Genomic DNA, 20,515 nt, shown 5'->3' with positions numbered 1-20,515 from the left:
GTATGATATGTATGAATATATACATATATATATAAAACAGCATTTGGAATTTATCCTATAGATACAAGGAGCCAAAGAAGGTTTTAAACAGGGGAGTGACAAGATCAAATCTGTTTTCTTAAAACATTATTCTGGTGATAATATGAATCTGAACCAACTCAATTTTCTTTAGGAAATGAGAGCTTTCTCAAAACTCCTTATGGGAGAGGGGTGGGACAGTGTTGAGGATTGAATCATGTCTCCCACAAAAGGCATGTTCAGGTTCCAACCCCTCGTCCTGTGGGTGTGAACCCATTTGTAAATAGGACCTTTGAAGGTGTTACTAGTTAAGGTGTGCCCAAACTGAATGAAAGTGGACCTTATCCAGTACTGCTGAAGACCTAGTAAGCAAAGGAAATTAGACAGAGAGAAGCCACAGAAAGCAGCCAGAAGTTGGAAGTCAACCGGACCCAGAAGAGAAAGGAGAAAAGGATGCCATGTGCATTGCCATGTGATGGAAAAACCAAGGAATCCCAAAGATTGCTGGCCAGCCAGAAGGTACTGTCCCTGAGAGCAAGCAAGCCTTCTAGCCTCTGAAACCATGAGCCAATAAATTCCTGTTTTTAAGCCAACCCATTGTATGGTATTTGTTTTAGCAGCTAGCAAACTAAAAACAGATGGTTTTCTATGCAAATCAAAACTAATGAATATTGGAATAAAAGCACTTACAAATTAAGAAGTGAAAGTGAGTCTTCCATTTATGCACTAAAAATAATACTGAGTATGTGGTATTTAGCTCAAAAATAAACACCTGATAATACATGGGGCTCTGAGTGAAACAACCAACCACCTAGCTTGGCCCTTCTGGATCTGTCTCACCTTTTTTGTGTCTCATTTATTCATCTAACTAACAAATGTTTATTGTACCAGACACGACTCTATGCACTTGGGATACAACTTTAAACAAAAAAGACCAAGATCCTGTCCTCTGAGAGCTTACATTTCTCTGAGAGGGAGGATAATAAATAATAAACATAAAAAGTAAATTACATTAAATTTTAGGAGCCAAGTGTTATTGAAGTCTTTAAAAATGAAGCAGAGCAAGAGACAACCATTCATAATAGGAATTAAAAGAGAAAGATTTCAACAAGGAATGAAAGGAACTGCAAAGATCTCTGCAGTGTAAAATTCATGATGAACACTAGAGTCGGTGCAAAGTCCTATTGCTGCACATGGGTCTAAGCAGCAAAGAGAGTCACTTTGAATCCCCAGAGGGATTAAATTAATATATAATTAATATATAAAATATATATATTTAAATACATGACTTATAAAGCCCATATAAGCCCACCTTAAACAATATGTTGTGAACAAGACTGGAACATTTTCTTCCCATTATTTCCACAATAAACAATTCCAGGGTTTGGTGGTGGTGCTGTGTGTGTATTGGACAGAGTCTCACACCTGGAACAGAGCCCTATTCTTCTGCAACCTGCCCTGATAACAGCCCTACCCACATGAACCTCGATTTTTTTTTCAACCACAAAAACAAAATAAACCTCCTTCTATAATCGAGTATCATAGAGTGTGTTCTTCACTAATCCACCCTTTACAGTCCTGACTCCAAGGGAAGAATGCCACCTACCGAATCATCCACACCAATCAACCAGTCCTGCTAAGTGCAACAACACTCAAATCAACTCGGTTCAGCTCCAAATCCCCTCCCTCTGATTATTCTTTGGCCTTAAATTTTTTTTTGCCACTGTTTGGACTGACAGGAAGTTATGCTCTGGGCGCAGATATCTGATAAACACTTCCACATATTGTAGCTTTCTCAAAAGCTAAGCCAAATTTCGGAGTCCTCTCTCTGCCTGCATTTTCCTAATTGCACTTTCATGTTTCGAATGCCCTCGTCTTTGCAGCCCACAGACAGCGGAAACCGCTGGTGCAAATTGTGCAGGGGCTGCTGACCGTCGGCTGCAGAAGCCAAGGAGGGTTACCCCGAGCAGACTGACGTTCGGGGTTGCACAAGAGGTCAGGCGATGCTGTGGGCTTCCAAATTTGTACAGCCGTTGCACTCCGCGACGTACAACTCCATCCCAAGACCTCTTGGGGTGGGGAGGCGGGGAGAAGAAAAGAAAAGGAAAAAAAAAAAAAAAAAAAAGCGCTCCGCAGTCCGCTGAAAGCGAGGCAGGAATCGCTGCAACTCCTCTCTTGAGGCTGAGGTCACAAGAGCTCCGCGGATGCAAGCGCTGCGGAATCTCCTTGCCCTGCGGGAGCAACGCGGGAATGGATAGGGTCGGGTGGTGGTGGGCAGAGCGGCGGGAGAGGCGCGTGTCCATGCACTAAAGGCCCCCGTTCGTGACATAGGCCGGTAAGCTTCTTCAAGCAGAACCCACTCCAGAGTGGCGGACTGAGAAGACCAGGCGGTCACCAGTGCCTTTATATATATATAGATAGATGGAGACATATATATAGAAAGACGCCGAGCTCGGCGCGCCGCAGGCCGAGACGCCACGGGGAGGGCAGAGGGTGGCCGGGGGCGGGTCCCGGCGTGGGGCGCCGGTCACGGAGGGGGCGGGCACGAGGCTGGGCGGGCCGCGGCGCTGACGGGGGGTCAATACTGCAATCGTCTCCAGCCCGTGGTGCTAAGTGCAGGCGGCTGTACAAGGCCCCGACGGGAGGCGCGCTGCCCACAACCGGAGCTCGGCTCCTCGCCTGAGCGCGGTGGCCGGGCCTCCTTGCCCCTTCGGCCGCCGTCCAGGGGACAACACCGTGTAGTGTCCGCCCGGGCTAGGATTTGCTTCACAGTCTTCATGGAAGCGATGTTCCCCCAGCAGGAGACCCTAGTAGGGCAGCCGGGGCGCTCCTCTTCCCTGACAGAAGTGTCTAGGATCGCGGGAGGCCCCGGCATCAAGAAGGTGAGGACGTGGAACAGGGTCCGCGCCCTCCTCGCGCGCCGCCGCCCCCACAGCCAGCGCGCGCCCTCCGCGACCGCGGCGCGGAAGCCGGACGCCTCAGGGATTTAACGCTCGAGGCTCGCGCCCTGTGGCGTTAGTCCCCGGACATTATCCCCATCCCCGGCTCCTCACGCCTACCCTCGCCGCCGCCTCCCACGTCACCCTCGGCTTCTTCGCATCGATCGTCCTATTCTCCAGAAGCAGAACCCACAGCTTCCCTGCCGGTCTCCATCCGCCGCCGCAGAGGCAGCCCCGGCTCCTCCCTCTGTCCGGCACGCTTGCCTGGATTGGGGGCTCCCTTTCCCTGGCCCTTCTGAGTGCTCGGCTCATCCGGCTCCCCGAGGTCTCCTGGTGCACCGCTTGTTGGCGAGGTCAGCTCCGCGGTGGTCAGGAACGTCGGCGCCTGTCTGTGCGCGGCAGCCTGTCCTGAGGAAGGTAGGCGGCCGGTTCCCGACGCCCGCGGGGTTTCAGCCCCTCACCTGGCCCCCGGCGGCGCGGCGGCCCCGTGGGATTTGGGGGGAAGTCTTCCGCGTTCCGAGTGAGGCTCTCGGAGCGATTCTAGTTCTCCTAGGTGGTGGTCAGAGTGGGAGGTGCTGTCTGGGATGCCAACGGTCGACACTGCGGGGACACGGAGGTTTGGTTTGGCCTAGAACCGGGCTGGGTGGGAGCTGGGGGTTGTGGAGGGTCGTGAGGGGCCTTCGCTCTGAGCTGGAGAGGGATCGGGTTGTCGGGGGCGGTGTGGGGGCAGGGAACACCCCTGTCAAATCTGGGAGGAGGGACGCGGGCAACAACTTGTAGCGTTCGGTTCCGATAAACACATCCGCGGTGCGGCGTACTGATTCCAGTGGGAATCAGGTTTCTTTGGAATGATTCCCAAAGCAAGTGCACGTGGACCGGCCTCTGCTGATGGGCTCTCATAGGAATTGATTTGAGGATTTCTAGCCCTTCCTGCCTTCCCCCTATCTCCCTGTTCAAGATCTTCCGATATTTGGTTATTTTCGTCCGGTGTCGTCGTGGTGCCCCTCCAGTTTCCCTGCAAACACGTCGAGATTAGAGAGACTGTCGAACTCTTTCTTAAGAAATATCTTAAAAAGAATTGTGTCTGTATCATTAGAGCCTTAAGGGGTTACACAGGCTGCCCTGCCCGTCAGATCTTACTGCCTTTCATAAATCTTCCCACTAGGATCCTGGGTTGTGTAGAGGTCAGTTGAAGAGAGGTGAGATCAGCGTTCTGAGTATAGGAGTGTATGTGAGCTCCCAAGGACCTTGACTGTGTCGTGTAGCCATCTAGGGCTGTCCGTGAACTTGATGATGTGTGGGCTGTAACGCCGGCTGAGATTTAGCCTTTGATGTATTCAGGCTGCGCTTTGTCCTTGTCGCTTTTCCCCTCCAGAGATCCAGGTGTGTGTGTGTATGGGGGTGGGGATGGAGTGTGTGTGTGTGTGTGTGTGTGTGTGTAATTAAGTCTTCCCAGATAAAATATGTGAACTCACCAGGTTAGCGCCGTATTTGGGAAGGTAAATATTCAGTAATTTACATTACTTAGGAACTAGGAAAAATCAAAGATTTATTTTCCTTAACAGTTGTCTTCCTTTTTTTGTAAGGGTAATTAAGCATGCTGGCAAAGCGAGAACGTATTAGAGAAGAGCGTGATCATTTATCAGTAGTAGTAGTCCACTTGTCCAATAAATGAAGGGTAACTTTGCCCTTTTTCCCATGTTCTTTTTACTCAGCATAGCCATTGTCCTTAAGATACTATCCTTAATTATAAAACTTAATGAGGTGACTTATTTCCAGACCATTCTTTTCTTTTTCCTTTTTTCAAAAGAAGTAAGTTTGGGCAGTCTGATCTTCTTACAGCTTTTTACCCCCTTTTGTGGGGAGGCATCAGGAGTTTGAGGAGCTGTTTTATTTTGCTTTGAATATTTTGTGTTTTAGTAACGTGCACATCTGATTTCAGACCTCCAGATCAGCAATGGAAAGTAAGAATTAAAAAAAGTAAGAATTAAAAAAAATCCCCAACTGTAGCTCATAGAATCATAGCCATTTATACTCTTATAGACTACAGTCTGCATGTATCCTAAATACTCCACAGATCGATCTTTGTTTATGTTTTGTCTTGCCATTTTGGTGCTTGGTAGTCTTAGTGAGTTGTAAGACTTATTTCTAAAGAAGCCTACCATATGGTTTTAGTGTTAATTACTAAAACTTGGGTCACTGTTGTTTAAAGTGCTAATTGTAATCAGCATTTTTTAAAATGAAATAGAATAGAAAATATTTGTGCATTAATAAGGGTAAGGACTTTTTTATAGCAGTTTTTTCTGTTTCATATATATGTGTGTATTTTGAGAAATGACATAAAATGTATTTCTTATGAACTGTCAAAAAAAAAAAGAGCTTAAAGACACCAGTTTATTGGATTAGACCAGTGTACAGAATCCATTCATTTGGCTTTTAGTTCTAGTTCTATCACTATTTCTGTGATGTTTAGCAAATCACTTAACTTTCATTTCAGTTCCTTCGTTGGTAAAATGGGACTTAAAGAGATAAAGCCAGAGAAAAGTGCTTCGAAAGTACACAGATGACATTACATCTTTTACTCTATGGAAGTAGAGGTGATCTTAAAGTAATAGGACTTAAAGAACAAGTGAAACAGTAGCATCTTTCATGTTTATCATCTTGGGAGTCTATTACTTAATCCAGTGGTATGGCCATTGCTTAGAACATAGTTCATATTCCTTTCTCAAAACTGATGTCAAGGAGGCAGTTTTGTACAGTGGGACGAAATTTGGAGTATGATGACCTAGATTCAAGCTTACATTGTATTGGTAGTAGCTTTCTGACCAGGGCAAGTTACTTAACTTCTTTAATTTTCTATTTGTGAAATGAAAAGAATAATATAGTAACTACCTCCCCAGGGTTCTTGGAAAGATTAAATTTGAAATTGAGTGAATATTGGCATAAATAAGCTGTCGATAAATGTTAGCTCTTACTATTTGTAATTTTCCTAATATCTCTGAATTGTACCACTGTGTCCCAGTTGTTTAAGCCAGAAATCTAGTATTCATTGTCATCTCCTCATTCTACAACAACTAATCCATCAGAAAGACCTGTTGGTTCTAACTCCGAAATTTTTATTGAAATTCTCCCCTTCATGTCCACTGCTGCCACTGTAGTCAAAGCCAAGCCATCACCATCTCTCACTTGTACCTTGGCAGAAACCTTCTCACTGGTCTCTCTGACGTCTTTCTTGCCCTTCCACGACCCAGTCTTCATTCAGCAACACCTGAGTAGTCTTTAAAAATGTAAATTTAATCATATTGCTCACCTGCTTAAAATCCTCTAGGGGCTTTCTGTTACCACATTTAGGATAAAATTCAGATCCCTTTCCTTAGCCCTGTCTGCTTCTCCCACTTCATTTACCTTTTCCCCTTGTTTGTGTATTCTCCAGACACAGAGACTTTCTTTTTCACACCTAAAGTCATCAAATCTACTCCTATTTGGGGACCTTGGTGTTGCTGTTCTCTCTTTTACTCCAGATCCTTGCGTTGTTGACTCTTTCCTATTGTTCAGAACTTAGTTCCTCCAAGAAGCCTGTCCTGACAACTTAAGTGGAAGTAGCCCTCGGGCCATATTCTATATCTTCTGTTTTATTTTCATAATTTGCCCTTGCCTGATGTTTTCTTATTTATTAACTTATTCTATATTACACATGCCCCTCACCAGATTGTGAATCATGAGAATAAGGACCTTATCTGTATTGTTAAAGGCTGCCTCCTCAGTGCCTTACAACAGTGCCTGCTGTATGTTAGGATGCAGTAAATGTTAGTTGGGGTATATACAGCTGTGAAAGGACAGGTATGGCCCTTGTCCTTTATAGTTTGTGATTCAAAGCAGGGTCAGCAAACCTCTTCTTAATGGCCATTATTTTAGGTATAGGTTTGCAAGCTATACAGTCTCTGTTGCAGCTGCTTAACTCTGCCATTGTTGTGCTTAAGCAGCCATAGACAGTAACGTAAATGAATGGGCATGGCTATGTTCCATTGAAACTCTAGTTAGGAAAACAGGTGGTGGATCCTAGTTCTGTAGTTTCTGACCCCTGGTCTAGAGCAGTGCTGTCCATTGGAACTTTCTGCAATGTTGGAACTGTTCTTCAACCACAGTGTCCAATTCAATAGCCACTAGCCACGTTTGGCTATTGAGTACTTGAAATGTGGCTGGTAAAACTGAGAAACTAAAAAAAATTTTAATGACTTCATTGAGGTGTAATTGACATAGAGTAAACCATACGTACTTTGTTTACAAATTGATGTTTTGACATATGTATGTACCTGTGGAATCATTACCACAATCAAGATAATTAACATAGCCATCATCCCTTAAAGTTTCCTCATGCCCCTTCCTAATCTCTTCCTTTCCTCCCCATTCCCAGATGACCACTGGTCTGATTTCTGTCACTATAGATTAATTTGCATTTTTCAAGAATTTTATATAAATGGAATCATGCAGTATGTATTCTTTTTGGTCTGCTTTCTTTCACTCAGTGTAATTATTTTGAGATTCATCTGTGTTTTCGCATGTATCAGTAGTTCATTCCTTTTCATTACTGAGTAAGTATTCCATTGTATGAATAGATCACAATTTGTTTATCCATTCACCATTAATGGACATTTGGATTGTTTCTATTTTTGACTGTTATAAGTAAAGCTGCTATAAAAATTTGTATGTAAGTCTTCGTATGGACATATGCTTTTGTTTCTTTCGGGTAAATACCTAGATCTGGAATGATTAGGTCTTACTGTAGGCATATGTTTAACTTTTTAAGAAAATGTGAAATTGTTTTCCAAAGTAGTTTGACATTCCCACCAGCAGTGTATAAGGATCCAGTTTCTCCAAATCCTCACCAGTGCTTGTTATTTGTCTTTTTCAATATAGCCATCCTTGTGGGTATGAAGTAGTATCTCATTGTGGTGGGATTTTCATTTCTCTAATTGTTAATGATATTAAGCATCTTTTCATGTGCTTATTTGCCACCATATATGATTTTTAGTGAAGTGCCTGTTCAAATATTTTGCCCATTTTTAATTGGATTATTTGTTTTCTTATCATTGAATTTTGCTTGATTCCAGTCCTTTATCAGATATGTTATTTACAAATGTTTTCTCCCAGTCTGTGGCTTGTATTTTTATTCTCTTAACCATGCCTTTCAAAGAATGGAAGTTATTAATTTTGATGAAATCTAATTTATTGATTTTCTTCTTTAAATTTACTCAATTTTAATTAACTTGAATTTAAATTGCCTTCAGGGGCTTAGTGGCTACTTTATTGGATGTCACAGGTGTATAGAAAGAGGCAAAAACAATAACAATAATAGAAATAAATGGTGGTAATTGTTGTTAAAGAAACAAGTATGACCCTGATTTACATAAATGTGGCTATTGAGCTAGACCACTCTACCTTAGGGTGTTCAAGGAAAGCCTCTTTTAATTGATCCTTAACACTTTTAAGAGTGAAAAAGAGCAAGCTATAAAGCTATTTTTCCCTGGAAGTGGGTAAAATACGTGCAAAGGTCCTGAGGTATGATGAAAGAGGTTGGTATGTTTGAGGAGGTAGTTTATAGTTGCTGTATAAGAAGTTGGTCTTTTCACTTTATGACCGCATTCATTATTTTAACTTCAAGCAGAATTACCTCACTGGATCACCTACATTTATTCACTAATCAGAAAGTTTGACTATTTCCAAAAATTAAATCCACCCTCAGAGGACAAAGATTTCCCATCACTGAGGCTCTTTAAAAGAGTGCAAAATAGATTTGTAGAGTAATTCCTAGAAATGAGGCTCTAAAATATTATAGCAGCGTACAAATAATGCTTTAAATTCAGCTGGAACATATGAATGTATCCTTGAGGATATCCACATTTGGACAGAACACTTCTTGTGAAATGATGCGGAATCACATATTAGAATCATTTCAGTTTGGAATGACTTGTGTCAGACTCAAACACCCTGACCCTTTGATTTCGTATACTGATTGAACACTCTTTAAATAAGATGGGTATTGGGATTGGGAAGAGAGACTTATAGGCACAGAAACTCAATCAAGGCAAAAGAATTTTAAAATAGCTCTAACATTTGTAATGTAGCAGCTGCTGTTATATACTTCATTCTGTCTTTTCTTTCTGCATTATCTGGGTTCCGATCTGTTTACAGTGGCTCATGCCAGAACACCCCCAGAGCTGACTTTGGCCACGTGTGTCTTAATGTTGGGGTTTCAATGAGACATCTTAGTGCATAAGCCTTAGTTTTACTCTTCAGTGTTGAGAAAAATATTGTGCCCATGGCTAAACCAGCATCCCACTGAGCCCTTTTCTGGAGTTACTCATAAAGTGATTTGCATAAAATCAGGTACATGGAGGAGTATGGAATTATCAAAATAGAATTAGATTAATCAGGCCAGGCCTCTTATCACAGATGTGACCTCTGAACTTCTGACAGTACTTTGTTTCTTTGTAAAATGGGATTAATAACCCATATGCTGTGTATCACACAGTGTTCCTTTTTACAGTCAGAAGAAAGTGAATGAAAACACTCGAAAACAGTCTGCAGAAGTCATTTGTTCTTTTAACATGTGAAAGTGGGTGTAAAATAACAAAAGGAGTTTGATTTTTTTTTTTAATTTAATACCAGAACATTCCCCTTCCTATGAATGAATGTTATCCTTCAAAGCAATCATCCTTAAGAGGCCATAGATGTCCAGCATTATAAAGCAGAAACTTGAGCAAAAAGCTAATGGTTGACTTTTGGAATGGTAAAGGGCATTAACAAACTTCTTTAAATGAATGCCTAGCTATATATAATACATTAATTATATGAGGTATGTATTAGCTTTCTCTTACAGAAGAAGGAACTGAGCCTTCAGAGGTTAATAACTTGCCAAGGCTACATCTAGTAAGCAACAGATTTTCAACCCAGATCTTCCAACTGCATTTCTCTTTTCAACTAGATTATAACTGCATTTGTTGTTATTTGTATGTAAGTAAAGAGTAGATTTGGATTATGTATAACCAGCTGGTAAAAGCAGATTTGAGGAGTTTTTCTCCTGAAAAGTTATGTCATTCTTTGCGAGCATTGTGTCTACTCTTCTCCATTTACCATTGAATGCTGTTTTCACTGCTGCTGTTAGGTAAATGTTAGGAACGTATAGGCTAATAATGACAATGACATGATCACTGGTCTAGTTACCTTGTATATTTCTCATTTTTATGTCTTGGTATCTATCATTTTTGGATGCTTTATGTGAGGCAGATTTGTTTCAGGAGCTCTTTAGTCAGGCCTGATCTCCATGCTGATATCTGTCTTGTTTGCTGTTGGAAAGCTTTGCATAATATCCAGACAAACTCCCAGGACTATATTTCAGAGTTAATGTGAAGGTGCACTGAATTCTATACCTCAGAGGATTCCGCTGTAGAAAATCATGTGTGTGGGAAACCCAGTTGGAACTCTCTCAATTCAGTGAACATTTTATTTCATGAATCTTGAGTCTAGGAAAAAGCTCTTTCTTCACTGGTTATTTTTACTTAAAATGTGAACACAATAGTAAATTTTAATATGACAAGAAAAATTAATTTTGTGATTCCAAAATTCATATATTAGAACAGAAAAAATTGTAGTTGTTATAAAATGAAAATTAAGAAGTCTTTTATTTTTACTCATTTGTATAATAAGTAGTTGTTAGTTTTGAAGACTGAGTCCCCCACATTAAAATAGACTATCGACTAAAAATTCCCAGGTCACAGATACCTAAAAAGTTAGTGCAGTTGTTGCTTTTGGTTGTAGAGTGAAGATGGTCGTGAAGCAGTTTATCACACTGTGATTTCAGCAGTCTCCCCCCAATATACTTTTTTGAAAGTTCTGCAGGACAAAACATGGAACATGTTCAGTGGACTGAAGAGACATGAGCCAACTAATTGTACCTACAGAAAATGAAGTCCTCTCCAATTTAACTAATTTAGGTTAATTCTTTTACAGTTCTTATCCTCCGATTCAGGACTTGGTGGCTGTTCATTTCCAAGTAAAGGCATATTGTCCCCGTAGAACAACATAAAAATTTTTAAAAATATGTAACTATAGTTTTATAAAACTTGCTTTCCTAGAAAAGGATCATTAACTGAAAATAAACTATATTTCAACTCAAATTGCCAGAAAACATATTATAAAGTGTCACAAATATATATATATAATATCAAAGTTATATATTTGCAGGCATACCAATACATATATACATTCACATACATACTGCTTTGAAGAAATAAATGTATATTTTATTATTGTGATTTGATGGAACTTTGTGACTCACACCCTCAGGTCTCCAGAGCATCTTGGTAAAAACCTCTGAAATAAACTTTCGCTGAGGGGAAAGTTTGCTCTCCTGTTCTTTCTATTGGTTTCACAAGTGATCAGGATAACAAGGGCATAGAGATCCTAATGGTTTCAGAAAGCCTGCAGAGTAAATTCTGAATTTGGTAGTGGCAAGCAGCAGTTTTCTGAAGTAAAGTAGGATTGAGGTTACCTTCAGTTTTTGTCTACTAACAGGAGACCTAGCCATAATGTGGGAGGCTGGAAAGGGGCAGAGGTGTCTGCCTTCTGTTAGCCACCAGTAACAGGGCTTGTAGACAACACAGCCCAGTTTATTTTATAATTTTGTTTCAGTGTTACTTTCTTTATCTAGAACAAGCTTAGATTAGGAAACCTCCAACCAACACCAGAAATAGCCCCATCAGCACTGTATGTCAGTGATGCGCTGAGCAGCCTTGACCTAATTTTGATAGACAACCATCACGTGGCACAACTGAAATACAGAGCCTTTTTCTGGATGTCTGGTCACTAGAGTGTGGACTCAGAAAGTGGAATGTTTGTGTGCCCACATCAGCTCATGTTTCAAAGATCTGGAAAACCTGGCTCCTCGGTAACCTTTTGCTCTCCCTGTTTTCCTAGGTCCTAATTTACACCCAGAAGATATTCTGTATTCTTCTACTACATTCACCCTCTTCCTCTACAGTAGTGATTGCTACTTTATGTAGGTATATTTGGACCTGTTTTTTCTTCTCATTCAACACAATTTTTTTTTTACTGTTATGTTTTTTTGGATGGGATCATAGTACTCGTCTCTGCATGAGGAAATTGAGGGGCTGCTGTAAGGCAGAGCTTCCCAGCCATTATAATGTGTCTGATATATTCATCACCTTAGCCCTCAGGCAGGGGACTGGGTACCTGGGGCAGTCAGAGAGCCCCTTTGTTTATCATAGTGTGCCATGGTCATATAAAAAATATCATTTTGTAATTGTGCCATGATATGAAACATTTGGCAAAGCCCTGCCCTGTAAGTAATTATTAGGCAGAGAGCATTGGTGGTTGACCCTGTTTATTCCAGGGTGCTGCTGAAAGGGAATCATAACTGGAATATCTGTGTACTAATTTTTTGTTTTCATTTCTCTTGAGTATGTAGAATTTCTGGATCTTATGGTAATTCTATGTTTAACTGTTTGAGAAACTGCCAAACTCTTTTCCAAAGCAACTGCATCATTTTACCTTCCCACCAGCAGTGTATAAGAATCCGATTTCCCCACATCCTCTCCAACATTTTTTAGTATGTGTCTTTTCAATTACAGCCATCGTAGTGGGTATAAAGTGGTATCTCTTAATGGTTTTGATTTGCATTCCAAAATGCTAATGATGTTAAGCATCTCTTCACGTGCGTATTGGCCATTTGTATATCTTCTTTGGGGAACTGTGTATTCAGATCCTTTGCCCATTTTTAAATTGGGTTGTTTGTCTTTTTGTTATTAAGCTGTAATAGCTCTTTGTAAATTCTAGATATGAGTTCCTTCTCAGATGTATGAGGAGCAAAATTTTGATCCCGTTCTGTGGTTATTATCACTTTCTTGGTGGTGTCCTTTGAGGCACAATAGTTTCTAATTTTGACATTGTCCAGTTATTTTTTGTTCCTTGTGCTTTTGTTGTCATAGTAAACAGTCATTGCCTAATTCAAGTTAATAAAGATTTATGCCTATGGTTTCTTCTAATATTTTTATAGTTTTAGCTCTTACATTTATATCTTTGATCCATTTTGAGGTAATTTTTGTCCGTGTTATGAAGTAGGGGGTCCAACTTCACCCTTTAACATGTGGATATCCAGTTGTCTCAGCACCATTTGTTGAAATGTAATTAACTTTTTAATTCACCATTAGACAGATGTTTACCATGTGTTCAAATTGGTAAATGTTAACACTTCAAAAGGCATAGTTTGCAGTGTACAGGGGTGACTCTTACCATTCAGTTCCATGTAAATGCATACATTTTCCTTAATGATAGCAAGCCAGCATGACCTCTTAAGGGTTTGTTTGTTTTTCTATGTGTATATTCAGGGATAATGGGGGGGGGGGGGTGAAGAATGGTTGGATTTAAAAATTCATATAAAACTGAAGGTTTTGCCAGACATTGTACTAGGCCTTAGGAATGCAAAGATAGGCTTGCTATAGACTAAAGTTTCAGGAAATAATTATGGAAGGAAGGGAGAAAGTTGGGAAAGAAGATACAGTCTCTGCTCTGTAGAAAAGGGTAGACAGATAAATAATATAATACAAAATGTTTGATGAAGCAAAATATATGTAGTGACCTAGGAGCCTTAGGGATATTGAATACATAGTTAACCTAACTAATTAAAAAAGGCCTGAAGTAGAAAGTACCTTGCAGATTATCTGGTAATGTTTCTGCAGTTTTGTGCAATTATTGAAATATAAAAGAAAAAACGAATTACAGACATTTGGTTCTCACCTTCAAGTATGACCTTTATTCACTTACTCTTGGGCCAAATAGATTTTTTGACCTACAATACTGAATATAGCTGAGACAGCAAAGAAAATCAAAGATCTAGTTTCTTTCTAGTATTCATATTATACTTCCTAACAAATAGCTTTAGTGAAAAGACAATTTTTAAAAAGTTTTCACTGTTTATTCCCCTTTACAACTTCTTCCAAGCTTTTTACCATCTTTTCCCATTTGTGGGAGGGTAGATGCTGCTTCATGTGTGTTTGTTTTTTAGCTCACACAAAATTATTGTTTAGTTTTTTGTGCTACTTAAGCCTCAGTAAATGATACCTTATCCACAGAGTCATTCCCAAAATATTAATAGAATTGATTTTTTTGGCTAATATGTAGTTTATCAGTTAAAAAAAATAAGATTACCTTTTAAAAATATTCAGTTTTAGAATGACATACACTGATTATCTGGATATGAACATCAAGCACTTGGGCATTCTGAAAAATCACACTCTGGATTGTGATTTTTAAGCTAACAAAACATAAACTCTTCCAAGCTTCCCTTCCATTTCCTGTGAGACAAAGAATCATAGATAGGTTTTCCTTTTCACTGAATGATTGTGGAATTTGTTAGTGCTAGTGTAAGCATAATCTCAATCTTCCTAGGAAATTTGTACTAGAATATGTTTGTAAAGGAGTTGATAGTCTTGTTCTATTTCTGTATATTGTATTTCATATAGTTGTTATAAACAAGAAGAGAATTCACATCTTTATTGCCTGAAAACAGATTCTGTGGTAGATCAGTGAATTGTTTTGAAGTCATCATTGGCCCTTGGTTTTCCTATACTTTTAGCAGAAGAGAGACACCTATGTATTTTGAATGTATTAATACCTATATCTGTTCATTAAACCCCTGATTATATTGGTTGCTCATAAGACCTTTTCATTACTTAACAATAGAAATGAATCCTGTTAATCCTAAATTCATGGGCCATGTAATATTATTTTCTTGCATATCTAAGGTGACTTTTTTGTGGACATTTGACATGAGAATATAAGAAATAGAAGGACCTAAGGAACTATTTTCCAAATTTTCCCATTTTATAGATATGGAAATTAATATTTGAGTGAATTGCCTTGGGTTGCATGTCTCATTAGCTGTAGACTGAGTCTCAACGCAGACAATAGTACTTCAAACAAAAACAATATTCTGCCTGTAGTTTGATTGCATTCTCTTGAATCTGAGTCCACAGATAAGGTAGATCTGTTCAGCATTTGACTTTTCATATGTCTGACAGTTTTATAACTCTGAAAACACAGTCTGAGCACTATGTTTACAAATGATCCTCTACATTAGGTTCCCTTGGAAAACTCCCATTTTGAAAGCATCTTTACAGAGGAAATTTGTCACCCTTCTTTCTTATCCATTCCCGTGATTAACAGCCATCATTCTCAGAAAGACTGCCTTATATCTGGGGTCCATGAATCCTTAAGCAATTCATAGTATGGGGGGTTTCTGAACACCCTTATATTGTAGCAAAAATTAGTTCATAGTTTTTGTAAATTTCTCAAAGAACCATACCCAAGATCAACCTAGATTCTCATTAACCCTATTTCTGTTTGCCTTACCTTCCTTAAATGCCCTTACTATCCTCCATATTATAACTGCATAAATTTGGAGATTATTCCTATTTCCAAATTAAAAGTTTTAACTCTCTTCATAGCTGCTTTCTTTTCTCAACGTTTAAAATCATTTTTATGGCTGTCTTTTGAACACTTTCCAAATTCTTTGTAGTTCTGAAAACCAAGGAGCTCAGAATTAGAAATCATGTACCGATGAAGATCTGGTTTAGGAGCTCGGATCTTGTGGACAGTGGTGTCAGGGGGCTAGGGGCAGCCAGAAGTAAGATTGTCAAGTTGGGTCTTAAGAATGTGGCCCCAGTAGGTAGGTGAGACACTCCCTCAAGGTCAAAGAAGGCAGAGAGGAAGGGACTTAGGTAAAACTGGGAGGATTAGGAAGATTTCAAAGTAATAAACAGATCTGAATAAAGGAAAGCAGGATAGGGAGTGAATCAAGCCCAGCCCTAAAGGTGAAACTGAATCCTGCAAAAAATCTGAACTATAGCTTGATGCGTATAAACAAACTGCCACCTTCCTTTGTAAAATCATTCCAATCTTCCAGCATTGAAACTCTTCACATTAGGAGGGGTCACTGGACCTTGCAGCACAAATACTTGTTTTCCAGATTCCCCTCCTCCCTGCGACATCTGTAGTCTCACTGCCTCAGGATTTTAGGTCCCTAAGGTTTACTGTCCTAAGAGGTGTCAACTAATGGAAACAGTGGGATGGGGTTTGCAAGCCCTATTATATAAACTAGGTTATTGAAGTCACTGGAGTTGGTAGGGATTGCAGATTCTTCTTGGGAATCTGATGAAAGCTGTGGGCTATCTCACCAGAAGGAAGGCACCAAACACACATCATGCAATAATTTTTATACAATTTAGCCTTCCTTGAAGTTGATTCATGGTTAATAACTCCTCATTGAGATGTATGGTATTCTATATTTCATACTAATTTTTCCTGTCCTTTATTGATGTTTTATATAATTGTTTCATCCACCATCTCAGCTGTGCTCAGGACATAAGGACATATAAGTTCCATGTGTAAGCCAAAATATTAATTTGGGGTGGGGGGGTGGGGGGGTCAAGGACCCTGGGGTCAAGGCATTGGTGAGAACAAAAAATTTGAGAGAAATCTCTCAGGGTGGTGAATTTTAGGGAAAAGAAGTGCAGTATTCATTCCTTTCTAACTGGGTGAAACTTCCTCTCTTCCTATGTTAGAATGTAAATTGACTTTTACTAGCTAAGGAGCAATTCCTTTATGAATCATGTAATGGGATACTGATACTGAGCCAGCTGGTTAGTGTTATATGATTCCTATTAGGGCAGCATTCATTTCCCACCCATGGCTGGCCTAGGCCTTCAGGCAGTGGGTGAGACCTCTGGTCAGAAGGTGAAGGGGTACAGCATGAAGAATGGCGTTGGTGACAAGCCTGAACTTTACACATAGCTGTTTGTATGAGTTTATTACTAAATTATTAAGTTTACTCACCCCTCTCTAGTGGCAGGCCTTCTAGAAGTATCTAGAGGTATCAAATATGTAAGATTGATTTTAGAGAGTATCTGGATAATTCAAGTTGAATAAAACCTCATTTAACATAAGTTTTAAGTCAATGGAAACAGAATACCTGAATTACCCAGTTATCCTATCTTTATATACCACCTGATTGTTATAGCAAAAATCTTATTTTGAAGAAGAGATTTCCAAGTGTATAAGTTTTTAATTTAAAACAAAATTTAAAGGTTGATTAAATGATTGCGTAAGAATCGTTAGTCTCTATGCCCTTGCTTTACCTGTTGTTTTCTTCCCTTTACTTGACCTTTCCAAATCGTGTCTTCTCTTGAAGCCCAGTTTGGGCTCTATTCTCCCTATGAACTAGGGATAGTAGTGCCTACCCTGAAGATATTTTGTGGTATAAATGAGATAATCCATGCCAAACCTTTAGAAGAGGGCCTGACATGTAACAAACAATATATTTGTTAGCTACCATTAACAATAATGGATATATGGTGCTTTTCTAAACACCCTGGTCAGTATTAAATCTCCTTATTCTGTGACCATAAAATTAGTTACTGTCTATACCACTTTTTTATTCTATCTTGTTTTAGATGTTATAGTGTTATCTTCTTAATGAGATAATAAGCTCCTTGATAGGCAAGGAAAGGCAATATGAAACTTGTTGACTTGGAATGAAAATTGGCATTTACTTGCTTTACAAGTCACATGGTCTTCATTTTGATTTTTTCCCCCCCGACAGAAAATGAAAACACTAGCAGAAAGGAGGAAGAGTGCTCCATCTCTCATCCTGGACAAAGCCCTACAAAAATGGCCTAGCACCAAGTAAGTGAAAAGTTTTGTATTATGTATTTGGCATGTGCTTGGAACTTTGTATTAGATGAAGAGTTTTTCAGATTACATTTTTGTGTGTGTGTGCTTGTGGGGATTGTTTCTTTTTTATTAGCACCAGATTTCTCTGTTAAAATAGAAAATTTTACTTCCATTCTGAGGTTATTTAATAATTAGGTTTACCCTGCAGTGAATCATAAAGCCTTTTAGAGCTGGTATGTATGAGCTTTTGTTATAAAACTGATTGAGAAGTGCATCCCAGATCAGATACTACAGGGAAGTCATGAAAGCTTTCGGGGAAGATGGCAGAGTAAGGAGTTGCAGGACACACTCCTCCTACAAAAACAGCTAGTAGATAGGCAGAAACTGTCTGAATCAGTGGTTCTGGAGCTCTGGAGACCAAGGGAGCACTGTACAGCATCCAGGAAAGAGCAGGATGGGGAGACTATGAAACTGCAGCAATAACTGTGAGTGAATCCTCCCACAGCAGTGGCCACCACCCATCGCCCACCCTCAAGGCTTGCCTCAGACGTGGATGGAGAGGGACGTGAAGGTCTTCCTCCCTGGGAATGGGGGTGGGGAGGGGTGTACATGGTCGAGTGCTGAGTGTGGCTGAGTTTGGACTGCTGGGTTTTGGCTCTGAATTGTGGTTCTAGCCTGGCCAAACTGGGATCCCTGTGCCCTACAGCCATTTTTTCAGACTGCTCAGTAGAGGTTGAAAAAATATACTCCCCCTCTTAGGGCGGTGGGGAAAAGTTTACTGAAGAGCGCCATCTTCTGAGCAAGCCAGGAAAGTGTGGCTTAGGGAGGTAGGGCAGGGCAGGGGACTGCTTTTTTGTATTCTTCCTGACCCTCTCCCCAGGGCCCTTTGGAACCGGTGTGTGCCTCCTTTGTGGGTCCCTGGCCCTGTTGTGATCAGTTAAACATGGGCAATTCTAAAGGTCTAGAATAAGGTGAACCAGGTGTCAAAGAAGAGCCTTAACACAAAGCCAGTCAACAATAAACCCTAGGCAAGAGAGAGAAACTGATCATTAGAGTAAACACATCAAGAAAATCAAATGCCTAGACATTAGCAGAAAGTTACAGGCCATACTGAGAAACAGGAAGATAGGACCCAAAGGAAAAATTTGAAAGTTGAAGGGGACACAGAATTTAAAACAATTAATCTGAGGTTTTCAAACATATCTGCTAAATCAGTTCAAGGAGATGAAGGTAAAAATGGCTAAAGTGATAAAGGATATTAAGAAGACACTGGGTGAGCATAAAGAAGAATTTGAAAGCATGCAAAGAAAAATAACAGAGCTTATGGGAATGAAGGGCACAATGGATAATATTAAAAATGCACTAGAGGCGTACAACAGCAGATCTTAACAGGCAGAAGAAAGGATCGGTGAGCTAGAAGACAAGACATCAGAAATTGTACAGACAGAAGAACACAGAGAGAAAAGAAACGAAGAAATTGAGTAGGTCTCAGGGATTTGAATGACAGCACAAAGCACAGAAACATACATGTCATGGGTGTCCTGGAAGGAGAAGAGAAGGGAAATGGAATAGAAAGAATATTTGAGAAATAGTGGCTGAAATGTTCCAACTCTTATGAGAGACATAAATATACATGTCCAAGAAGTGCAGCGTACTCCAAACAGAATAAATCTGAATACACCTCCTCCAAAACGTATACTAATCAAAATGCACATTCCACATTTTGCCAGAATTTATTGGTAGAAACAATTAGAAATCAGAATACTGAAAAATGAATTATTTTAGCCACCATAAATATTTGGTTAAGGACAAACCTTTGCTCAGTTTTTTTTTTATCATGAGGTGATGCTGGTTCATGAACAAGGCAAAAATTTTGCCCGTTTTAGATATAAAGTTAAACATTTTAAGAATTTTAAAACTGAAATATTGATCTCTTGTAGGCATTATTGGTTAAATTAATAAGTGAAAGTAGAAATTGAATGAACATTCATTCATGTATTCATTCATTTTTAAATGGCATTTTAATTCAGAGAAGTTTTTACGTTCAAAGGAATCCTGTGATGATTTTCCTTTAAGCTGCAAATCTTTTTTTAGGTTAAGTGATGTCCGTCCTACCTAGTGTATGATTTAAATCCCTAGTTTTTTTAATGGCCTTTATTTAAAATGAGGGTATACCTGTAACTTTGACATTTCTATAAATGATACTCTAAGTTAACATAAAATCTATATGAAGGTAAGACAGTTTTTTCAGTGCCAGCAATAAATTATATAGCCAAAACCCAATTAATGCAGCTTATCAAAACACTTAGGTCTCTCTCTCTCCTTAGCACTCAGCAGGTTCTCAGGCTTTGCAACCTCCACTCCTTAACCCCCAATAAAGTCACATACTTTATTCATTAGGTTGATCAGGAAATGTAAACTACTTTTAATAGTTGCCTAATCAAATTTTAATTAGAAAGATATTCTATGCTAAAGAAATAATACAGTAATACATTTCAGTGCCATTGTAAATAACTTTTGGATTATTTGCATCAGTGTACCTTTGTATTAGTGTGGGTAAGAGAGAATGGTTATATACAGTTTGACCTTGATTACGTAGGAAACTCAGGAGAAAGTATTTTTTAGGGAAGATGGGGGGAGGGGAAGAATTATCAGTTCAACTGTCTAATTCTCTGCTATACATGCAAAAATAGCTTTATTATCTTCCTCTCTGTAATGAACAGTTTTAGGTAAAATTGCTTATTGATTGCTTTTGAAATAGAAGTGTGCTAGGCTTTTCAATTCAGTCCTTTCAATCAAAGAACCTTTAG

The 20,515-nt window shown here is 39.6% G+C and overlaps 1 protein-coding gene across 1 annotated transcript in view; it reads left to right on the top strand.

Annotated features, from left to right (window-relative positions):
• Nucleotides 1-2,621: 2,621 nt before the first annotated feature.
• The window catches only part of ARHGAP20 (Rho GTPase activating protein 20), a 110,528-nt gene continuing 92,634 nt past the window's right edge, over nt 2,622-20,515 (top strand). The window contains exons 1-2 of the mRNA XM_037841381.1: nt 2,622-3,374; nt 17,635-17,717. Of these exons, the coding sequence (XP_037697309.1) occupies nt 17,638-17,717 (80 nt within the window). The 5' untranslated portion in view covers nt 2,622-3,374; nt 17,635-17,637. The remainder of the gene's footprint in view (nt 3,375-17,634; nt 17,718-20,515) is intronic.

The sequence above is a fragment of the Choloepus didactylus genome, chromosome 6 (assembly GCF_015220235.1).
Source record: "Choloepus didactylus isolate mChoDid1 chromosome 6, mChoDid1.pri, whole genome shotgun sequence".
Taxonomy (NCBI): domain Eukaryota; kingdom Metazoa; phylum Chordata; class Mammalia; order Pilosa; family Megalonychidae; genus Choloepus; species Choloepus didactylus.
The sequence above is the reverse complement of the archived record's forward strand: the minus strand, read 5'-3'. Positions and strand labels throughout refer to the sequence as shown.